Source organism: Microcaecilia unicolor, chromosome 8, assembly GCF_901765095.1.
Source record: "Microcaecilia unicolor chromosome 8, aMicUni1.1, whole genome shotgun sequence".
Lineage (NCBI taxonomy): Eukaryota > Metazoa > Chordata > Amphibia > Gymnophiona > Siphonopidae > Microcaecilia > Microcaecilia unicolor.
The window spans coordinates 189,692,708-189,717,813 of record NC_044038.1 but is presented as its reverse complement, the minus strand read 5'-3'; the positions used below and the strand labels follow the sequence as shown (position 1 = coordinate 189,717,813).

Below are 25,106 nucleotides of genomic sequence, written 5' to 3'. Positions count from 1 at the left end.
GGCAGGCTGCATTCTTTTTCCGTTTACTTGCTACATATGCTATCAGATCCCCTCGCAGAGCACCGCCTTTCCTGCACACCAGAACAACTGGGGATTCGATTTGTGGTCTTTATTGAACAATTCATACTCTTCCCATTTTTTCGCTAAGAATTTTGAAAAGATTTATCCTTTATCAGATGGCCAGGGAACCGCCATCGTCTAGACGGCTGAAAGCCTCCTGGGGCCTCCAGCTCCAACCAGACAGGGCCATGATCAGATATCACCACCTCCTCTATTTTCGCGTCTCGTACGCAATGGAACAAGGCTGCTGAAATAAATATGTAATTAATCTGCCCCATGTCCCATGGGCCCTTGACCGATTGTATAATCTCTTTGATCTGGGTGCAAGTTACGCCATGTGTCCACTATGGAGAGGGAGGTTAGCGAACTCACTTAGCATCAATGATCCCCTCCTGCCTTCTCCTCCCCTGCCACCCTCACCTGAATAATCCATCTTGGGATCTATGGATATATTCATATCCCCTGTTACAAATCAGGTGTTTGTCTTCATATGGTACCAACCTCCTCAGCAACTCTGGGAAGAAGGAGCTGTCTGGTGGGGTAGGAGCATAAACATTTAGTAGGTATAACTCTCCTCCCTTGTAACCATAGCTTAACCAGGAGGAATCTTCCTTTAGGATCGTGAAAGATCTTCTCTACCTACATGCCAATCTGCGATGGATACATATTGCCACTCCTCCCCTTCGCCCATCTGGGGATGCATGTATCACCTGTCCTACCCCCCCTGTCTGAGGTTTTTCGTGTTCTGCTGCCGTCAACTTCGTTTCCTGTAAGCATGCTATGTCTATATTAAGGTGTTTTAGCTGTGCCAGAATCTTTTTCCTTTTGATGGGAGACGTAATGCCACCCACGTTCCAAGTGACTATTTTACAGTGGCAACTATGTAAATTGTTATTTTCCAGTATTTATACTTTACTAATTTAGCCCCTGGGTCCCAGCCCTTCTCCAGTGGCTTCATACATTTCTTTTCCCCCATAAGCAAGCAGTTCCTATGTGTTCCTTCTTCTTGTCTAGGCTGTATGTGTGGCCCAGTTCTTCTAGCTCTGGAGCATCCTCCCCCCCTTGATTCCTATTTGTTTTAAAAGTATTTCCATGTAATTGCGTGAATGTCCCTGGTCTTTGTACTTTGAAGATGTGAAATATTGATTCACTTTTACCTGTTCTACATGGCTCAGAATTTTATAGACCTTAATCATATCTCCCCTCAGCCGTCTCTTTTCCAAGCTGAAGAGACCTAACTTCTTTAGCTTTTCCTCATATGGGAGTAGTCCATCCCCTTATCATTTTGGTCGCTGTTCTTTGAACCTTTTCTAATTCTGCTATATATTTTTTGAGATACAGTGAGCAGAATTGAATGCAATACTCAGGTGAGGTCACACCATGGATTGATACAGAGGCATTATAGTATTCTTGGTCTTACTTACCATCCCTTTCCTAATAATCCTAGCATCCTGTTTGCTTTTTGGTTGCCGTCTCACACTGGGCAGAAGATTTCAGCATATTGTCTACAATGACATCTAGATCTTTTTCTTGACTGCTGACTCCCAAGGTGGACCCTAGCATCAGGTAACTATGATTGGATTATTCTTCCCAATGTTCATCACTTTTGCATTTCACATTAAATTTCATCTGCCATTTGAATTCCTAGTCTTCCGGTTTCCTAAGGTCTTCCTGCAATTTTTCATAATCAGCATGTGTTTAACAACTTTGAATATAGTTTTGTGTCATCTGCAAATGTAATCACTTTACTCGTTCTCTGATTTCTGGATCATTTATAAATGTTAAATAGCGAAGGAAGACGAATATCAACGTATTTCATAGTCGCATAGTTCTTTCATAGCAGGAAAAAGTAACAATGACAACAAATATTTGAGGAGCAAACCATATAATGTTTTCAAATAATTTTTAACAAAAAACCAAGAAAGTAAAAACCTCCACGAATGGAAGCAATCCAGATTAGATAAAAAAAAAAAGTGTGAGTCCATAAAAAAGAATAGGAACCAGAAGTCCTTTATTTCCATTCTCAGTAACAAACCCAACACAGCTGTATTTCGGCAGTGGGATTTGCCTGCCTCAAGGGGTTCCCACTAAAGTGATTAAACATATAAAAAAAACAAACTATAAGTTAATCAATAGTAATTGAATTAAAATAATATGTAAATTAAAATGTATAATACCAGAGATAATCATAATAAATTAAAATAAATAAAATATGAACAATTTAACTTCAAAGCCTATTTCATAAAATTCTGGTTCATAGTCCTTAGTGCTACTATAGAGTATCACAATACATAACTACAAAGAATGATACAAATATCTGTTGAAAGGACATACATTTCACTGCCAGTAGACAACAGGATCCAAACAGAGGGGTATGTTTACCTAAGGTACACTATAGGTGCATTAGTGTTTTAACATGCGTTTATGCATGTTAAATGCTAATACACCCATAGGAATGTAATGGCACGTTAGCGTTTAAAGCACCTTAACTTTAAAGGAGCGTTAAAAACGCTAATGTGCCTTAATAAACATACTCCAGAATGTGGTAGGATAATACAGATGTGTAAACATATAAAAGTACTTATGTCAATAACTGATTCCTATAGATTCACATTCCAAAATAAATCTACACGTATACTCAAAAAGTACACGTCTCATGCACAGATATAATAGAGCAAATGGCAGACTCCATAAAAGAAGAAAACTTAACAAGGTTTTGAAAAACAAAGCTCTACCTTTAACACTAACCAAAAAAGGTTGTTTTTAAATCATCCTCATAACTGCAGGAGATACCAAGTATATGACGACGACACCATGGGTCTTTCCTTGAAAAAACATAAGAAAAAGGTTTATGATACTTCCTAATTTATAAATATAATTGTACTCCCAAACACACAGACCCAAGTATGTACCAAATTTAAGGATCGCCTGAAAATAGCAACAGTGGGAAAAAATAATTGTACAAGCCTATAAATACTGAAAATAAATAAATATGACTTGAAGTAAAAATGTTTTCTTATCCTTCATGGTGTAGATTTTGTGCATTTCCCGTTGGGATCCAAGATTCTTCCTATTTTATTATCCTTTTGTGTTTACTTTTAGGATGAGAAAATCTGTGGAGCAGTGACACCTTTTATGTGAATGACACCACATGGGCATCAGCTGATCACTGTGGGAGCTTTGGAAAAAACAAAAGAATGAGAAGCCCCCAGAACCTTCATATCCAGGAGGAGGGTAATGTTTCACATTTATTATATTATAAAAGAAGAAGCAAATGTAGAACCAGAGAGAGCAGTCTTTAAACACTCAACCACAGTGTGGAAGGAGTCAGTGAGCAAAAATCTGGATAATGATGATGATGGCATAAATCCAGAAATAATATCCCCTGGCCCACAGTAAGGCAGCATGCAGCAACATGGATACTTTGCTCCAATGGTAGTAACTTTTGACTAATATATAACCTTTTCTATCTTGATACTCATTAGTCCCACTTCTTAGGTTTCATTTGCACTACTTGTTTAGAAAAACTGAAGAATAGTTTTGTGGGACAATGGGACTGTTGACAGTTGATTTTATCTTAGTTAAGTTCTGCTGGAGAATTTTATGTACCTAGTACATAAGCACTGCCACGCTGGGAAAAGACCAAAGGTCCATCAAGCCCAGCACTCTGTCTCCGACAGCGGCCAATCCATGCCCAAGAACCTGGCAAAAACCCAAAATTTAATAACGATCAATGGACTTTTCCTTCAGGAATCTGTCCAGACCCCCTTTAAACTCAGCAAGGCCAGCTGCCGTCACTACCTTCTCCGGCAATGAGTTCCAGAGTCTAACCACACGCTGAGTAAAGAAAAACTTTCTCCAATTTGTTTTAAACCTACCACATTCTAATTCCATCTTGTGTCCCCTAGTTCTATTATTGTTAGAAAGCGTAAACAAACGCTTCACATCTGTCCGCTCTACCCCACTCATTATTTTGTAGACCTCTATCATATCACCCCTCAGCCGCCTTTTCTCCAAACTGAAGAGTCCTAGCCGTCTTAACCTCTCCTTATAAGGTAGTCGTCCCATCCCTTTTATCATTTTCGTCACCCTTCTCTGCACCTTCTCCAATTCCTTTATATCTTTTTTGAGATGAGGCAACCAGAACTGAACACAATACTCCAGGTGCGGTCGCACCATGGAGCGATATAACGGCATTATAACATCCTCATGCTTGTTTTCCATCCCTTTTCTAATACTACTCAACATTCTGTTCGCTTCTTAGCTGCCCGCAGCACATTGAGCGGAAGATTTCAACGTTCTATCCACGATGACTCCCAAGATCCCTTTCTATCGCGTCCGTAACTCCTAAGCGGAACCTTGACATGACATAGCCGTAATTGGGTTCCTCCTTCCCATTGTGCATCACTTTGCACTTGTCAACGTTGAACTTCATCTCGCCATTTGGACGCCCAATCCCCCAGTCTCACGAGGTCCTCTTGTAATCTTTCACCACTCCTCCCGCGACGAGACGAACCTGGATAACTTTGTGTCATCTGCGAATTTAATTACCTCACTAGTTACTCCCATCTCAAGGTTATTTATAAATATGTTAAAAAGCAAGCGGTCCCAGCACAGACCGCTGAGGGACCCCACTAACTACCCTTCTCCATTCGAGAATACTGACCATTCAACCCTACTCTCTGCTTCCTGTCTTTTAACCAGCTCTTAATCCATAATAATACACTTGCCTCCGATCCCATGATTCTCCAGTTTCCTTGGAGTCTTTCATGAGGCACTTGTCGAACGCCTTCTGACACTCTAGATATACAATACCTAGATATACCTGATATTCTCTGAGGACATGCAAGTCTATAATTCTCACGTGGGTGACGCCTACCCGCGTTGCCCGGTTCCAGAAATTACCAAAGTCTAACGAGAGCTTTTGTGGAGCGCGAGGACATACTCCACTGTGCATTGCGTGAGTGCCTTCCTGCCCAGGGCGAGAAATGCAATATTCTTAGTTCTTTCTTTTACTTGTGGTGAGGAGAAGGCGTATTTTTTCAAAGTTTCCCTCACATCGCTCAGTCCTAGAGAGATTTTTGTGCCTTTTGCTATTTTCATTTATTTTTCTTCTTAATTGTGTTCTCTGTTCCTTATTTTTCCTTAACTTTTAGTGATTTTGCCCGGGTTAAGTTTCTTTTATTTTCCGTCACCAGGGTCACTTTTAGGCCTGACTTCAGCCGGGAACTTTCCTTTTCTTTTTTACCTTTTTCAGGCACCATCGCCTTGTTTAATTTAGTGAGGCTATTTTTTCCTTCCGTGTCCACGAAGGTTCCCAGTTGCTTCAAGCGCTGTCCCCAATACAATAAGATAATCTTCGGGAAAGACACCCATTCTTCGTGTCTACAGTTTCTGGGCCCAACCATAGCCCCACTAACTGTGTCTTGGCTTGAGAAGAGGACCCAGGTTTCCAGAGAGGCTCACGAGAGAAGATTTTTGGAGCCAAGTCCGTTTCGTCAACGGTTGGCATCGGCACCGAGGTCAGCGGCATTTGCAGCATTGATGTCGAGCATTGCACCGGCATCAGGAGCATCGGTAAGCATACTGATTGTTAGACCCTTTGACACTGAAAGCAGTGAAGCATCGAGCGGGTCCCCATTTGCCTCGAGGCCTCCTGCTGTGCAGGGCCTCTGGGACCATCCATCATCGGACCTGACCCTGACGGGACGTGTGGATTTGACATTCTCCTCAGCACTGAGGAGGCTCGGTGACATGCTTCGGGCGACGGCCAAGAAGCATTGTCATTCATCCCCCTCCATTCATGGTGCCAGGAGCTCCGGGCGTCAAAGGATTTGGCACTCCCTGAAAAGTGTTGATACCGGGAGGATCGCTCCCCCTCCATACAGGAGGTGCCAATGCATCGGTCTCACAGCAGTCAAGACCCTGCTCCTGTATCAACCCCGGTAGTTCTGCAACCTACGCATGAGCCGGCACCCCAGCTTTTCTCTGTGTCAGCCCTCGATGAACGCATCTGGGCCTTGCTCCCTGAGCTGCTGGATGGCCTCATGCAATGGTGTGCATCGGTATTGGGGGTGCTTGCCTGCCTCCTGTTGCAGCCCCGCTTGGCCCTCGGCCTGCAGTGCGGCCTCCGACACTGATGCTACATCTGGCCCTGGTGTCCACTGCCACCCAAGACGGCACTCCCTTGACGTCAGTGGAGGAAGCTTTGCCAGAGTCGAGGCGGGAGCCGGCTTCTCGACGTCGCTCTCAAGGACGTGGTTCCTCCACTTTGAGGCAGGTTCGGTCTCGACACTCCTATCAGGAGATATTGTCTGACACCAAAGAGGAGCACTCATGGGATTCAGAGGAGGATCCAAGGTACTTTTCCTTGGATGAGTCCTATGGAATTCCTTCTGAACCCTCCCACCTGATAGGAGAAAGTCTTCTCTGGAGAGCCTTTCATTTCCATCTTTTATAAAGGAAATGGCTGATGCTATTCCATTTCCTTTAGAAGTGGAGGATGAGCCCAGGGCCAAGATGCTCGAGGTCCTGGACTACACATCTCCTCCTAAGGAGGCGATGATTGGCCCTCTCTATGAGGTACTCGGGGGAAGTCCTTGTCAGGAACTGGGAGTCCCCTCTGTCGGTCTGTCATGCCCAAGAAGATTGATACCCAGTATCGAATCTACAGTGCACCTGATTTTGATAGGCCTTAGTTGCCTCACAATTCTGTGGTGGTGGAATCTGCTCTCAGAAAGGCCAGGAGTTCCAGGGACTATGCCTCGACATCCCCAGGCAGAGAAGCTAGAACCCTGGATTCTTTTGGAAGAAAGATATAACAGGCTTCAATACTCATTTCCTGAATACAGTCTTAATATTTCTTCATGATCATCCACTTGCAAAACTCTGTGCGCAAGTTATCTTACCTGAAACGCTCCCTCTGGAGTAGGCTGAGTCAGTTCGCCAGTTTGTCAAGCAGCAGAAGGCGTGTCGAAAGTTCTTGGCCAGGGGCACTTATGACACTTTTGATGTAGCATCCAGGATCTCTGCTCAAAGTATAGCAATGCGCAGACTCTCATGGCTTTGTGTTTCTGACTTAGAACATTTTGTTCAGCAGAGGTTGGCGGATGCCCCATGCTGGGGGGATGACCTTTTTGGAGAGGAAGAGGTCGCAGACCAAATCAAAAAACACACTGATACCATATCTTCTGTCTCCCGCTGGGCGCCTTCTGCATCAGCCTCCTCAGTTAGGATGACTTTTGGCAAGCTAAGGATGAGTTCCTGTTACTATCCTAGGTTTGGGTACAACCCTTCGGCTCACCAGCCTGCTGAGGCTCACGTGTGCTTGTTCACTTCAACAGCGTGCGTGTAAGGCCCCTACTGCTCCCCAGCAAAGCAAATGACTGGCTCCAGCAAAGCATAGCTGCAGTGAAAGTGTCCATCCCGGATGACTTCCTGGTCAGGGAGGTTAAAATGTTTTCACGAAAGGTGGCTTCTTCTAACCTCCAACCGGTGGGTTCTTCAAATAGTCTGTCTCTGATACGCCCTGTATATTAGTACTACAGCTATGAGCCTTGATTCAAGGCCTGACTTTGGTTCAGGATCTAAAATGAGAGAAAACCTTATAGGCCCATGACTTTAACCTGAACTCCAGTGTGACTGCAGAATTCATGATCTGTTGTGACACTCTCATTTAGCAGAATGAGGAACAAGTGTGAGTAGGAAAGAACAGAGTGACATCGTTTAATAACAGGGTGGTCACAAATGTTCTTGAAAAACAGAACAAAGATGGCTTCTCAGGAAGATGACCAGGTGCCACAGAAAGTGTTTTGAGGAAGATGACTTAGATTTTCAGTAAAAGCAAGTCTATTATTGACTTTTCCAGAAAATATTAACCAACTTATTACCATAGCCAATCAGTGTTAACTATGACATTAACATAGACCCAATAAGGATATTATCCGTATCCTGAGTGGACATATAAAAATGAGTGTAGGTCCTACTTCAATCCAGAGAGACAGCCGAGCTACTCTCTCCTATGAGAAATCAATGAATTGTATCTGAATTGGCAGGTAATCTGATTGCTTTCTCATAAGTAACAATGAGTCTTTTATATCTACTAATTGGCTTTGAGTGGTAAAATATAACATTAAAGACTCAGACCCAGAAAACACCTATGTGTAGCTGTGGTATTATATTCCCATAATTGATTGTACATGTTGCTTGTATATTCTTTGGAGTCTTAGATATAGAGGTAATGAAGCAATATTCTGTACTCCCAGTGAGATATCACTGATCTGTTAATTGTACAAATACTCAATGAGGTATCTAATAAAGAGCAATCTGGGAAATATTCAGATATTGTGTTAACTGATTGAGTCACAAATCTGAGCTTCCTATGAGAAATCCTATGCTTATATTGCTTTTCCTATTGAACCTGTATTGCATTTATTTGGTGAGTAGAAAAACTTTATATGATTAGTTCTCATATCTGTAGTTTTCTCTTACTTACTTGTTTCTGTACTACTCAGAGTGTGTGCACTGCGCTGCTTGAGCAGAAGTCTAGGTATCACAGAGAGAATAGATGTAATTCCCAATATAACGGACACATTAAGGCAGCCTTGGGTGTTTTGTTCCTTCTAAGGTATTGTGGCTGAACTACAGAGCTGGGAGGGGATAGGTACACCCTAAAATAAATTATAGAGCCCTCAGTTGGTATTTCAAACCTCCAAATTGCACACTGAGAGCCGCATCAAGCACAGGCACGTACTTGCAGAGGAACTCTCAGCCCTTCTGACGGCCCATGTAGTTGAACCACGTTCCACCGGGGGGAAGAAGGACAGGGATTCTATCCAGGTACTTCCTTGTGCAGAAGAAACAATAGGGATGTGTCCTATCCTAAACCTAAGGGCCCTGACAAATTCCTAGTCCAAGAGAAAGTTCAGGATGTTTGCCTGGGCACCTTTCTCCCAATGATTCAGAAACGATTGGCTATGCTCTATGGACTTAAAGGATGCATATACTCGCAAGAAGGACAAGGTGGTGGCTTTGGGCGGTGAAACCAAGATGGCGCCCGGCTCGCCCAGAGTGAGGCAGAGTTTTCACCCCGCCAATTGTCCCAACTTGCGGCATGCGGTAGGTGTGGCGCTCGAGCCTCGGTTGCCTCTCTGGAAGGCCAATTTGGTAATTTGATGGGCTTTTGGCGGACCTGGTGGGGCGCGCTGCGGAGGTGGAAAAAAGGGTGTCCGGATTAGAAGACATGCGGCAGCGCTGGGAGCTAGAAATAACGAGTTTAAAGGACAGGTTGGCTCAGCAGTCAGAGAAATTGGATGACATTGAAAATAGAGCCAGACGCAGCAATCTCAGGCTGGTGGGACTGCCTGAGACCATCCCTGATAAGACCTTGGGCTCAGTGTTGGAGGAACGGCTGCAGAAAGAATTTGCCCTATCTGACAGTAGGGGCCCGTTTTGTATAGAACGTGCACATAGGATTGGGAGACAGCAACAGAATGGTCAGCGTCCGAGAGTGACTATCATTAAAGTCCACAATTATATACACAAGGAAGAGCCTGCGGGTTATAGACTGAAAAGAGATTCTTTGGTCTGTGCAGGGTTGCGGATTCACATATTCCAGGACTATTCAGCTAGCGTCCAAGAGAGAAGGCGGAAATTTCATCCAATTTGCACGGAACTAGTGGAGAAGAACATTCGGTTCCTGTTGTTGTACCCAGCTACGCTGAAAATCCAACATGAGGGTAAATGGGTCACCTTCACTTCAGATCAGTTGGCCCTGCAGTTTTTGAATCGAGAACTGAAAGAGTCTAAGGGCACAGCTTGACTTCTAGTTCTTCTAATATTTGTTGGAGAGTGATGGCAGCCTTTACAAGCTGAATGCGAATAGGAGCCAAAGGGACTAATTTAGCTGGTAATACTGGAGGTTTTGTCTGTATATTGTGTGCTATGGTGGATCGAGATGGGGGGGTGGGGTGGGGGGGGACCTCAGCATTTTTGTGACCTCTACTTTGATGGGGGTAGGGTGGATGGGTAGAATAAGAGGGGAGATGGGGTGGGGGGAGGCTGGGATATGTACTAGGGGGTGGGGAGTGAGGGGGGGTAGAGAGAGAGGGAGGGGGCTAATTTGGGTTTGGAGTCTGTATGATGGAAGCTGGGGGGAGATGCCATGGGAAAGTATGACTAAGAGTGTATGTGTGTCAGCGTGCTACTGCGGGAAGCGGAGAAGACGGGACCCCTGGGTGGAGGCTGGGCACTCGGGGGGGGGGGGGGTGTTAACAGCTGGAGTTTCTGATATGTCAAACAGAGGGTGATTTGGGATCCAGGTAAAGGTTCAAGCCCCTAGATTAATTTCCTGGAACGTCTCTGGCATTGGCTCCCCGGTAAACGATCCAAAATTCTCACGGCTTTGCAGCGTCACAAATTGCATGCTTGCAGGAGACAAAGCTGTCTGATGCAGAACATTGAAATTGCGGCTTGCAGTGGGTGGGAGAATGTTTTTATTCTTCAGCACAAGGGAGGAAGGGGGAGTGGCAGTGCTTATTCATAAGAATTTACAATGCAAGGCGCGGTAGTGCCAGGGATATCCAGGGACGGTATTTACTGTTTGCATTTAAACATGTGGGCCAAGAGATCGTTTACTTAACATATATGGACCAAATGTATATGACCACATCCCTTTTCCAGCAATAGTACGACTGGGTTTGCAGTACTCAACGGCACCATGGATCTCATGGGCGATTTTAATCAGGTAATGGATGGGCAGCAAGATAGGTCGACCCAGGGGGGGTAGTGGTGCTGGGTAGGAGTAGGGGCCTACAATATCTGTGTAAAGCGTTAAATGTAATAGACCCCTGGTGTTTAATGAACCCTAGTGTACGTGACTATACCCATCTTTCCCGTGCTCATGGCACGTGGTTGAGGATGTGATTACATTCTGACGGATGCCAGTCTTTTCGCACAAATTTTACAGGTAGAAATCGGTCCCATGGAAATTTCGGATCATTCTTTGATATGGGCTGATATAGAGTTGGGGGGCAAGCGCGACTTAAGGGAAGTCAGTGGAGATTTCCCTCACATCTAATAGGGGACACGCATTTCAAGATTACCTTAGACATAAGTGGTCGGTGTTTGCAGATGTCCATGTAGGTCATGTGTCAGAAGCACAGTTATTGGGAGGGAAACATCAAAGGCCGTGATAAGGGGGGAAATAATGTCTTATATGTGTGCGCGGGCGAAGCGCATGGCGCAGGGGATAATTCAACTGGAACATAAGTATCAGCGAAACGTAGGCATGTAGCGGCCCCTTCCAGGGCATGTAGAGAGAGATGGTTTCGACGCTTGCAGCACTAAATTCCCTCATTCATGAGCGCACCAAGAACAACTATTTCATCGCTCTTTTACCTTTCATAGGTATGGTAATAAGTCAGCACAACTATTGGCTAGAGTTGTGAAGAATTGGGGTGGTAATAGGTTTAATCCTTCTTGAAGAAACCGGACGGTGCGAGGGAGAATAATTTGGAAGGAATTTGCAGCGGAAGTGGTGAGTCAGTTGAATGCCCCTTTGAGAGCTAAAGAAATTCAAGCGGTGGTTAAATCTCTAAAAAGAGGCACTGCGCCTGGTCCGGATGGGTACGCGCCTGAATATTATCAGTGTCTGTTGCCCCAGATTATTGGGGCATTGACTTCCTTTTTTGACGCGTCAGTAGCAAAGGGGGAATTTCCACAGCACACGAATGAGGCATTAATTACACTTACTCCAAAGGCGGGAAGACCGCAGGAATGCCCGAGTCGTATTGACCCATTTCACTGCTAAATGTGGACTTAAGATATTGGCAAAAGTGCTGGCAGAACGCCTGGCACCACATATGGCCACTCTGGTGGGGGAGGGACAGGTGGGTTTGTCAGGGGTAGACATTCAATCCATTATGTACGTAAGGTATGTTTGGCGATAGCAACAGTCATGTACGGAGGATCCATTGTTACTGGTGAGTTTAGACGCTGAAAAGGCGTTTGATAAGGTGGGTTGGGACTATTTGTTTGGTGTCTTGGATTATGTGAGACAGATGGGGTGGTATAGGCAGGCTATCTCAACTCTCTATTTAGTCCCAGGGGCGTCTCTGGTGGTAAATGAATACGTTCTCCTACTTTCCTATAGCTCGGGGTACGAGACAAGGATGTCGTTGTCCCCTTATTATTTCTGTTGTATTTAGAACCCCTGTTGCGTACCATCCAAAGGGATACTGGGATTTCGGGGATTGAGGATCCCTCATTCTCGGTTTAAAGCATTAGCTTTTGCAGATGACATCTTGTTGACTTTGACTAAGCCTAGTACGTCGTTGAATAATCTCCTTAATGCCATAGCGGAGTTCAGCTATTATTCTGGGTTTACCCTAATCTGCAGAAGTCCGTTGCATTTCCAGTTCAGTCTCTGATTAAGGAGTCTTGGGAGGGAGAGTTCCCACTCGCATGGTCTACAGGCCCTCTAAAGTATCTGGGAGTGTTTACTACGTCAGACCTATCACGCTTTTACGAAGTTAACATTCAACCCTGCGGGTTCGGATGCGGCAGACCCTACAAAGTTGGTATTTGCTTCCTTTGTCCATTATGGGAAGAATTGCTTTATATATATGATTCTAGTTCCTAAGTGGCTTTATAATCTTACAGATGTTGCCCTTATTCCTCAGCATAGTGATGATATCCTTGTAACGAGGTTAGTGACGCGGTTTCTCTGGCAGGGTAAACGCCCTAGACTACAGGCCTCGCAGCTTTTTCCTCCCTCGCCCCCAGGGAGGTTGGGGTTATTGAGTGTCAAGCTCTTTTTGATAGCCAGTAATATGCGTCACCTTACAGACTGGTTCCGGTGGTCCTCTTACTTTTCCTGTACCGAGACTGAGACACAGCTGTTTGCGCCAGCGCATTTTAGTACTTGGTTACATGTGTCGCCGGGGAAGTTGTGTACACCCTCGGCTTTTTCAACCGTTGTTATTACCTGTGAGGCGAGCATGGCGTTGGCTTTGTCATTTTTATGGCGTGAGCGCGGAGGCATCGCCTTTGTTGCCGTTGCAAGGCAATAGGGACTTCTTGCCAGGTTCCACCTCGTAGACTTTGCAGTTTGGGCGTCTAGAGGATTGCACTATTTACATCAGCTATATATGGAAGATGGGGTACTTAAGACTCTGGAAACTATACAGGAGGAGTATGGAATTACGAGGGTGAACTTCTTTACTATTGTTTCAACTAAACCATTATATAGAGGTCCTCTTGCCTGATGCGGCTTTGACGCCGCAAACATGGGAAATATTTCTGACCATCTTGGGTCTGGATGCACAATTGGCAATACCCCTGAAATATTTCTAATACTCTATGGGAACATTTGGGGGAGGTGTGATTATGATAAATTACTGGGTAGCTGGAAAAGGGAACTAGGGGTCAATTGCAGAGGGATCAGGTGAAGGCATGTCTCTTGAGCAGGCAGCGGTTAACTGAAATGTGACGTTGCAAGAGCTACAGTACAATTTTTATTGCGGATGTATATTTCCCCCTCATCACAGCGTATCGGCAACCATGAGTGTCGATGAGAATCCTGAAGTGCGCTCAGCCCTTGGCTACTTCTGGGTCACATGTTTTGGAGTTGTCCAAAGATTTTGGGATTTTGGCGCCAGGTGAACCAACATGCGTCTTTGATGTGGGGAATCCCTGGTCAATTGTTGAGGTTTGTTAGGGTGTCTTCATCCCTGCCTGTGGGACTGAGACCTTTTTTAAAGAAGGCAGTGTTAATAGGTAAGAAATCCATTCTTCAACATTGGATAACTAGGCAATGCCCGACATTACAGCAGTGGCGATCTCATATGATTGTATTTTGTGCATTGGAACGCAGGGGAGTGGGAGACTTATCCTCCTCTAGAGGAGATCTTTTCTGTCAGACTTGGTCCCCATTTTGGGATTCGCTGACCGCGGGTTGCGCGCAGTAGAATTTTGAATGCTTAAAATAGTGTAACGTGGCATGAGGGTGGGAGGGTGAGGAGGGGGGGTTAGGGAGGAAATGTTAAAAATGCTGACAACGTATAGCTTGTGCCGTTGATACGGTGCTTGTTTGTCCTCACCAATATAATGATTTAAAGATATAGAAATAGGATGAAGAACAGGTTATTGACTTTTATCGAATGTTTCGGTTTCAATATATGATAATATATGACACCTCATCATCGGCTTGGGGGGTCATCAGAGCACAGACCTCACAGACATGATGGAGGGGGAGAGTGTATCTTCTAATGGGAGTTAGGGGATAGTCTAGAGTGCGGTTATAATAATTTAGTTAAGATATGGTGCGAGTGCTACCATTGACTTGGGGGCTTGGGGGGGGATAGGGGAGAAAATGTTAAAACTTACTCTGCATGTTGATTTGTATTGCGCTGTACATGTGTAATATGATTGGTTAATGAAGTTTATACAGTGAAATACATGGATGTCTTGCTGTTGGAGTTTCAATAAAAACCGTTTAAACATATGTACTTATGTAAGAATTACTGTTGAGGAATTGGAATCTCCCCTGTCAGTACAGGTAGCATCCAAGAAGGTGGATATGCAGTACCGTATTCAGAAGGCTCCGAATTCGAAAAGGCCCAGCTGCCTCACTGCTCTTTGGTAGTCGCATCCACTCTCGGATGAGCCATAAGCTCTTGGTCTCATGCCTCAGCACCCCCAGGGCAAGAGGCCAGAATCTGGGCTCATTTGGGAGGAAAACGTTTCAGGTCTTGATGCTCGTTGCCTACATCCAGTCCTACCAGCTCTACATGAGCCTTTACTTGGAGTCGTTAGTGAATAGTACACTAAGTCTGCTGGATTCTTTCCCTGCAGAGCAGGCCGCTGAGCTTTGCCAGTTCACCAATAAGCAGGTGGAATATAGGCATTATTTGGCCAGAGGCACTTATGACACCTTTGATATTGCATCTAGACTCTCTGGAATGGGTGTAGGCATGCACAGACTCTCAGCTGGCAGACATGCCCTGCTAAGGAGATAATTTATTTGGAGAGAAAGTGAAAGAGGTCACTGACCACATTAAAAAAATACACATATTATCCACACTGTCTCTCGGCAACTTCCATCTGCATCTTCCACAAGAAAATTTTCAACTGGGTAGAGGTGCAGGTCCTACTACTAGTCTCAAAGGCGTAGATATTAGCTCTCAACCCAGTCCACTCAGGTGATTCAAGGCCAACGTACCAGGCCTTGCCAGTCCCAACCTCAGAAATCCCAGCCAGCTCCCCAGTTAAAGCAGGGTATGAGCGTTTGACTGGTTCCAGGAGAGCATAGCCGCCCAAAGATTATCCGTTCCAGACGTCCTACCGGTCAGAGGGAGGCTCACTTTTTACCACCACAGGTGGGCCCCTTATAACTTCTGACCAGTGGGTTCTTCAGATAATTTGTTGTGGGTACGCCCTGAATTGGCGTCAACGACCTCCAAATTGCCCACTGATAGTGTATTACATCAGCTCTCTGCACAAGCAAGCACTTGTAAAAGAAATCTCTGCCCTTCTGCAGGCCTGAGAGGTCGAACCTGTGCCACCAGGGGAAGAAGGGCGGGGGTTCTATTCCAGGTATTTCCTTTTGTTCAAGAAAACAAGGAGATATCGGCCCATCCTAGACCTAAAGGCCCCGAACAAATTTTTAATAAAAAAAGTTCATGGTGATTTCCCTGGGCACCCTATTCCCTCTCATTCAGGAAAATGATTGGCTATGCTGTCTGGACTTAAAGGGATGCCTGTATTTGCATTCCAATACTTCCCAGTCACAGGAAGCATCTCATATTTCGAGTAGGGAAATGCCACTTCCAGTATTGCTGTCAGGAAACGCATAGCACCTGCCTTGGGTTAACCATGCAGCCACCTGGAGGGTCTGCCCTCAGCACTGCTCAGACCCGCCTGCACCTGGGCATGTGCTCTATACTAGCATCCTCCACCCCACTGACTGGGTCCCACTTGCCTATGGGCGAGTCTCCGACTCTCAAGTTATTCCCCAGTGATTTCTAGGTTACTGGGACCACACTCTCAGGGGTCCCACAGTCCCTGGAAAGCACCCACAGACCCAACACACAAACCACCAGGATTCTTAGTCCAGGACAACAGAGCCAATAAACTTCTATAACAGGTTTACAAAAAAAAAGACAGTGAACATCTGCTGGCCAAACAAGGGAAATGCACTGAGGAGCAAATATGTCAATACATTCACATAAAATGTCACAGACATAATAAGTCCCCTGTTTTGTCACAGTCATGTTCTGTCATTTGGCCTAGCATCTGCCCCCAGAGTTTTCACCAAGTGCCTGGCAGTAGTCACAGCATATCTACGCAGACTGGGAGTGTATGTGTTTCCTTACCCTGGATGATTGGTTGGTCAAGAATACATCTCAGGAGAGGGCAACGGAGTCAATGCAGTTGACTATTCATGTGCTAGAGCTACTGGGGTTTGTCCTAGCTCAATCCAGTACGATAATTGGAGTACATAGGAGCTCTGCTAGACACAGTGCAGGCACGAGCCATCCTTCCTCTAGTGAGAGCGAATACCTTAGTAGCTCTTGCCTCGCAGGCCTGCAGCAGATTTCAGCTTGGCAAATGTTGAGACTGATGGGCCACATGGCCTCCACGGTGCATGTCACTCCCATAGCACAGCTCCATTTGAGAGTGGCCCAGTGGACCTTAGGTTCTCAGTGGTCTCAAGCCACGGGGAACCTAACGGTTGTCATTCATGTCCCGCTGGAGTTCACTCACACCCTTCTCTAGTGGACAGTTTGGTCCAGTTTGACTCTGGGACTTACATTCCAAATTCCATCGCATCAAAAGGTGTTGACAATTGATGCATCCAGCCTCGGTTGGGGAGCTCATGTAGAATGACTTCACACTCAAGGTCGGTGGTCCGCTCAGGAGATTCATCTGCAAATCAATCTCCTCAAGCTGTGGACCATTTAGAATGTTCTAAAGGCTTTCAAAGATCAACTCCAAAACCAAATTATCCAAATTCAGACAGACAACCAGGTTATGATAGAAACATAAAAACATGATGGCAGATAAAGGCCATATGACCCATCCAGGCTGCCCATCCTCTGTAACCCCTAATTCTTCCTGTTCCTAAGCGATCCCACATGCTTATCCCTTGCCTTTTTAAACACTGGAACAGTCCTCGACTCCATCACCTCCACCGGGAGGTCATTCCACGCCTCCACCACCCTTTCTGTGAAATAATACTTCCTCAGGTTGCCCCTAAGCCTATTCCCTCTCAACTTTGTCGTATGCCCCCTCATTCCAGAGCTCTCCTTCATTTGAAAAAGGCTCTCTTCTTGTACATAAATGCCCTTGAGATATTTAAATGTTTCTATCATGTCTCCTCTCTCCCTCCTCTCTTTCAGCGTACCCATGTTGAGGTTCATAAGCCTGTCCCTATAATTTTTGCATTCAAGACGGCTTACTAATTTCGTAGCTGCCCTCTGGACCGACTCCATCCTGTTTATATCTTTCCGTAGATGCGGTCTCCAGAACTGCATGCAGTACTCCAAATGAGGCCTCACCAGAGACTTATACAATGGCACTATCACCTCCTTTTTCCTGCTGGTCATGCATCTCTTTATGCACCCAAGCATCCTTTTGGCTTTGGCCATCGCTTTTTCTACCTGTTTGAAAGCTTTAAGGTCATCAGACACAATCACCCCCAAGTCCCGCTCTTCCTTCACACACTGAAGCACTACATCCCCAATAGGGTCATTCCATGTCAAGTGGTCTGATTTCAGAGAAGTGCCCTGCTCGACCATCACGGATTTCAATGAAATTTTCTGTGAATATTCATACATGTCCCCAATGAACATTGGTAAAGTTTTACGTTCACCGATGCAATACTTGCTGAGATATAGTAATCTGTTTGACCCATACTGCAGCCTTCTATGGTATGACTCCGAGATTTCGGCAACTTTGAGACACTGTATCTCCAGCAATATTTTGTTGAGAGAAACAAACCTTGGCCATCGTATACAACTTTTTGGCCTCTATTAAACAAACAAAAAAAAAAATCTTCATGAGCGATTTCCATGAAGAAAACTTGGAGCAAACTTGGTCCGAAAAATTTGCGGCTCAAAAAAATTGTAAAGTTTGACTTTCTATATCTCTGGAATTAAAGGTGTGATAAACGTGAAACTTTGCACACAACAACTTATCAACACAAGGTTTTCGAATATAAAACTTCATTCTCCTGCTCGTGGGGGGGCGGAGCAAGATGGCGGCGGTACCAACTGTTTCCGCTTGTGACTAGCTCAACGCTGCTGGGGATAAACTCCTCTTTGTTTTCTTTGCTTAAAAATGTTCTTCTTATCTGCAATATGCCTCACACAAAGAGGAAAGGGACTGTTAGGATGGTAATCCAGCCGTCGCTAACTTTAATGCCCGACCAGCAGACGATTGAGCAGTTCCTGACGCGGCATTCCACTGCTCAAGGGTTTGGAGTTCCCGCTGATGTAACGGCGATAGGAGACGCCGTGATCCAGGGAATAGACACATCGTTGTCTCCTCCAACCCTCTGCCCACCTTCGCAAACCGGCGATATTCTACTTGGGGTGGTGGACTGTTGACCCCGGAAGTCGGAGAAAGCGCTCCACCGTTGGGCCAGAAAGTTGGATTTTCCGCCGGGGCTCCTTCCTCGAAAACGGAGTCGGAAGGTGCAGCTGCTCCTCAGGAAAGGCCAATAACTTCTATGGCATTGAATGCGAAGGTAACGCTGGAGACAATTGGGAGGTGCTCCAGCGGTTTGGATAATGCGGTGAGGACCTCAACAGGCAAGATTGATACTCTCTCTGAAAATGTACAAACTTTGAATAATGCATTTACTATAATGAGAGATGAGGTTAACGGAGGAAATAAATCTTTTGGATGTTGATTCCACCAAAATGAAAGAAAACAACTGTGAAATAATACAGGACAATACACTAATACATAACAGACTTGAGTACTTTGAAAATTACAATCGGAGATTAAATCTTCGATTGTTAAATTTTCTAAGATAGCAGTGTATTCTCCAATGGATATATTTAAAACGGTAATTTGGTGGAAAACTTAAAATTGACTATGGATAAATACTATCTCTGAATAAAATTTATTATTTGCCATCAAAAAAGTTAATGAAGTCAAACAGATTCCACAAAGTTATTTAATGTTTCAGAACTGTTGGAACCTCTTTGACCTCTACAAACAGTTTAGACAAACACTGTTGGTCTTATTTGTATTTCAACAGGACTGGAGCTGGTGAGGAAACTGGGCCTAAGAAACCTCCACATTCTTTTTTATGGAGGAAAAATCTGGGTTTTCCCAGACGTCACTAAAATGACACAAACATGAGAAGGAAAGATTTTTGTCTATATGACCTGCTGTTTTGGCGTTAGTGCCATTTTCAATTTAAATACCCGTTGTAAATGCATTATAAAGTATATGGATGTTACATATGTTTTTCTTTTACCGGATCACTTAAAACAATTTATAGATCAAGAAAAAAATATCATGAAAACTGTTGGGAGATAACCACATTAATTCCTGGGATAAGAATGTAGAAATACAGTGGAAATCCGTTAATGCTTTCTTTATAGTTTCTTTAATTCTTTTCTCCTGAGTGTTTTTGGCTATTCCCCTAAAAGTGGTCTAAGACAAGATGAAAAAGATAGATTTCTTTGTTGTATATATTCTCATAATATTGTTAAATCTGTTTTTCCTATTCAAGTGAAAAGCTTGTAAATTGTTTAAAATGATAAATAATAAAAAAAAAACAAAAACAAAACTTCATTCTCCTAATATTTTCCATTAGTTTACAAATTGAGTGTAAAGTTGATGATTTTTGCAAGGAAGATAAAGACGTAGCGGAGAGATTGAATGAAATCTTTGCTTTGGCCTTCACCGAGGAAGATTTGGGTGGGATACTGGTGTCGGAAATGGTATTTCATGCGGACGAGTCAGAGAAACTTACTGAATTCACAGTAAACCTGGAGGACGTAATGGGGCAGTTCAGCAAACTGAAGAGTAGTAAATCTCCTGGACCGGATGGTATTCATCCTAGAGTACTGATAGAACTGAAAAATGAGCTTGCGGAGCTTCTGTTAGTGATATGCAATTTATCCTTAAAATTGGGCGTGGTACCGGAATATTGGAGGGGTGGCCAATGTAACGCCGATTTTATAAAAGGTTCCAGGGGAGATCCGGGAAATATAGACTGGTGAGTCTGACGTCAGTGCCGGGGAAAATGGTAGAGGCTATTATTAAAAACAAAATTACAGAGCACATCCAAGGACAAGGATTACTGAGACCCAAGTCAGCACGGCTTTAGTGTGGGGAAATCTTGCTTGACCAATTTACTTCAATTCTTTGAAGAAGTAAACAAACATGTGGACAAAGGGGAGCTGGTTGATATTGTGTATCTGGATTTTCAAAAGGCGTTTGATAAAGTACCTCATGAAAGGCTACAGAGTAAATTGGAGGGTCTTGGGATAGGAGGAAATGTCCTATTGTGGATTAAAAACTGGTTGAAGGATAGGAAACAGAGAGTGGGGTTAAATGGGCAGTATTCACAATGGAGAAGGGTAGTTAGTGGGGTTCCTCAGGGGTCAGTGCTAGGACCGCTGCTTTTTAATATGTTTATAAATGATTTAGAGATGGGAGTAACCAGCGAAGTAATTAAATTTGCTGATGACACAAAGGTATTCAAAGTCATTAACTCGCGAGAGGATTGTGAAAAATTACAGAAGGACCTTACGAGACTGGGAGACTGGGCGGCTAAATGGCAGATGACGTTTAATGTGAACAAGTGCAAGGTGATGCATGTGGGAAAAAAGAACCCGAATTATAGCTACGTCATGCAAGGTTCCACATTAGAGATCTGAAAGAAAGAAAGGGATCTGGGTGTCGTCGTTGATAATACACTGAAACCTTTTGCTCAGTGTGCTGCTGCGGCTAGGAAAGCGAATAGAATGTTGGGTATTATTAGGAAAGGTATGGAGAACAGATGTGAGGATGTTATAATGCCGTTGTATCGCTCCATGGTGCGACCGCACCTTGAGTATTGTGTTCAATTCTGGTCGCCGCATCTCAAGAAAGATATAGTAGAACTGGAAAAGGTGCAGCGAAGGGCGACAAAAATGATAGCGGGGACGGGACAACTTCCCTATGAAGAAAGACTAAGGAGGCTAGGGCTTTTCAGCTTGGAGAACAGACGGCTGAGGGGAGACATGATAAAGGTATATAAAATAATGAGTGGAGTGGAACAGGTGGATGTGAAGCATCTATTCACGCTTTCCAAAAATACTAGGACTAGGGGGCATGCAATGAAACTACAGTGTAGTAAATTTTAAAACAAATAGGAGAAAATGTTTCTTCACCCAATGCGTAATTAAACTCTGGAATTTGTTGCTGGAGAACGTAGTGAAGGCGGTTAGCTTGGCAGAGTTTAAAAAGGGGTTGGACGGTTTCCTAAAGGACAAGTCCATAGACCGCTACTAAATGGACTTGGGAAAAATCCACAATTTCAGGAATAACAATGTTTGTACGTTTGGGTAGCTTGCCAGGTGCCCTTGACCTGGATTGGCCACTGTCGGGGACAGGATGCTGGGCTCGATGGACCTTTGGTCTTTTCCCAGTATGGTATTACTTATGTACTTATTTCCAACGTTCTTCAGAAGATCTCTGCAGACAGGGCACAAATGATCCTAATTGCTCTTCACTGACCCAGAGAAATTTGGTTCCCTGCCTTCTAAACCTGTGAATAGATCAGTCAATCTCTTTAGGCAATCACTCATCTCTGTTAACACATAATCAAGGACAGATCTTACTTTCCAACCTCAGCAGCTTGTCCCTCACAGCTTGGAGATGGATCCCATTATCCGAGTAAGTTCAGCAGGTGCTCTTAGCATCCAGGAAACCATCCATACATAAATCATATCATTGCAAATGGAGATGTTTTTCCAGTCAGTCACAAAATGAAGACCCCTTTTCATGCTCTCAGACCACTATTCTTTTCTACTTACTTTATCTCTGAGAGTTGGGCCTTCAAACTTCTGTTCACGTTCATCTAGCTGCCATCTCAGCATATCATTCCCTTTTCAAGGGAAAATCTCTGGCCTCATGAATTTGAAACCATGGGTCAGATCACCACCTCCAGTAAGGGGCCTCATTGTTGTCCTTGCCAGACTCATGGATAATCCTTTTGAGCCTATGGCATCTGCTTCATTAAAGCATCTCATTTGGAAAATGTTCTTCCTTATTGCCATAACCACAGCAAAGAGAGTTAGTGAACTGCAAGTATTAGTGCACTATCCACCCTATACCCAGTTCTTTCATATCAGAGTTCTTCTCTGTACTTATTCTAAATTCATACCCAAAGGAGTCTTAGATTTTCATTTAAACCAGTCTATAATTTTGCCTATAGTCTTTCCTCCGCCTAATCCATCACAAGCCGAGACTTCCCTATGTTCGTTGGACTGCAGGAGAGTGTTATTATATTATTTTCATCACAAAAAGGACATTTGTAAATCCTCTCAAATGTTTGTGTCTTATAGTCCAAACAATGCTGGAACACCTGTTTAAAAGTAACCACTGTCACATTGGATCTCTGACTGTATTTTCCTTCTGTTACTCATCCTCAGGCCTTACACTTTCTGGTCACATATTCCCGCATCAATTCTGAGCAAAAACAACCTCTTTAGCAAACCTCAGAATCTATTACACATATTCAAAGCAGCCACATAGACTTCATTTTACACTTTCACCAAGCATTACTGCTTAGACTGTTCATCAGCAGAAGATGCAGCATTTGGACAAGCAGTCCTCCACAACCTCTTTTCTTGATAATATTTTAATTCTTTCATAAGCTTTTCCTCCACCCTGTAAGCATATATGGTTCACTGAGATTTACAATAGTAGAGTAGCCATCAGCTAGGGACTCGCCTCAGACTGTGCCTGTATTTCTCTGCTGAGTCTATGGAGAAAGGAAAGGGAAATGCAGTTGTCATCGGAGGAATGCAGCCACAATCACCCTCTCCTCATCCCCACAAAATGAAAAAAAATAAATAAATAAAGAGAGAGAGAGAGCAACCTTTGCACTTCAGCTCTGTTATGGACTGAGAGGATGAACGAGACTGAGGCAGCATAGGAACCCGCCTCGCAGATGCTCAGAGTTGTCTTTTCAGAACTCTGTGAGCATAAACATACACTTAGAAGACCACAATACAACCAATACACGCGAAATAAAAGACTTCCTCCAATTATGGGACCTTAGCTGGCCTAAAACACAAGCTACCCACATCAAAGGCCACACAATCGACCTCTTCACTCACAAACTATCCCCAGACCTAAACATTATACTAACAGATACAAAATGGACAGACATACCATGGTCGGATCACTACAAACTAAACCTAACATTACAGTGGAGAAAACAAAGGCACATACCTCAAGCAAGAACGCACAACCTATACCATGAGAGGCCAAATTGACCCTGCTACATTCTGGCAACAGATTTACACTAATGAATGGAAAACTCAAACAGACTCCATACACTGCTTACTAAATTGGGATGACAGATGCAGGAACACACTAGACGAAATCGCACCACTACAAACAAGAACCACATGATGACAAATCTCAATACCCTGGTTCAACGAAGAACTGAAAATACTAAAAACACAAGTCAGGAGACTCGAACGATCATGGAAAAAAATGAAAGATGATCATACACTGAACACATGAAAACAAGCGCAAAGAAAATACAAATATACAATAAGACAAACTAAAAGAGCTTACTACAAAACCAAAATAGGACCAGACTACAAAGACGCACACAAACTTTACCAGCTCGTGGATAAATTATTAGTCACCACACCGGTTACCACAACCAGCAAAGACACTCCATCAGCAGACGACCTCGCCAAATACTTTAACGAGAAAATTATAAAATTACGATCAACGTTACCACTCAACACCACCGACCACGAAAAATTCATGGACTGCCTGGACCCAATTCCCGATGAATACCCAGCAGGTCGTACATGGACAAACTTTGATCCTTTAATCGATTAATCCATCACTCAAGCTATCAACAAATTCGCCAAATCCCACTGCAAACTGGATATTTGTCCTAACAATAAAATTCGCCCCCCAACGCTTCATAACTGACCTCACGTCGCATCTGAACTACATGCTACAACATGGTCTTTTCCCCAAGGACAAAGGAAACATACTACTCACCCCTATACCCAAAGATTTAAAAAAAAAATTAAATGACACAACCAACTACCGCCCAGTAGCGTTCATACCTCTGGTAGTCAAACTCATGGAATGTATGGTAACAAAACAACTTACCGATTACTTAAACAAATTCACAATACTACATGAATCTCAGTCAGGATTTCGATCCAACCACAGTACTGAAACAGTGCTAGTCACTCTCCTAGCCAAATTCAAACAAACAATTGCATCCGGAAATAATGTGCTGCTCCTACAGTTTGACATGTCCAGCGCGTTCGACATGGTCAGTCACCAAATACTATCGAATATCCTAGAGTACTTCGGGATTGGAGGAAATGTACTCAGCTGGTTTAACGGCTTTCTAACCGCAAGAACATACCAAGTGACATCAAATTCAAAAACATCATCACCATGGAAACCAGAATGCGGAGTACCACAAGGATCACCGCTTTCGCCAACCCTTTTCAACTTAATGATGACACCATTAGCTAAGACACTAGCCAACCAAGGACTTAACCCGTACATCTATGCATATGATGTCATGATTTACATCCCGTTCAAACACGATCTAACCGAAATCACAAATGAAATCAAACACAGTCTCCAAATAATGAACTCATGGGCGGACGCATTCCAACTAAAGCTAAACGCAGAAAAGACACAATCCAGCTTATTTTCAAAAGAGAAAAACACCCAAATTCCGACCTAAATCGGGAGATGGACGTCTTTCTCTTGTGGGTGCCCAAATCGGTATAATCGAAAGCCGATTTTGGGCGTTTCCAACTGCA

The 25,106-nt window shown here is 43.9% G+C and overlaps 1 protein-coding gene across 2 annotated transcripts in view; it reads left to right on the top strand.

Moving 5' to 3' along the window:
- The first annotated feature begins 3,197 nt into the window (after window positions 1-3,197).
- Window positions 3,198-25,106, top strand: part of NOL4L (nucleolar protein 4 like) — a 189,367-nt gene continuing 167,458 nt past the window's right edge. For both annotated transcript variants that reach the window (XR_003943161.1, XM_030212672.1), the window contains exon 1: window positions 3,198-3,294. Coding sequence is in view for 1 of the 2 variants with exons in the window: in XM_030212672.1 (XP_030068532.1) it covers window positions 3,258-3,294 (37 nt within the window). In the remaining variant the exon portion in view is untranslated. The remainder of the gene's footprint in view (window positions 3,295-25,106) is intronic.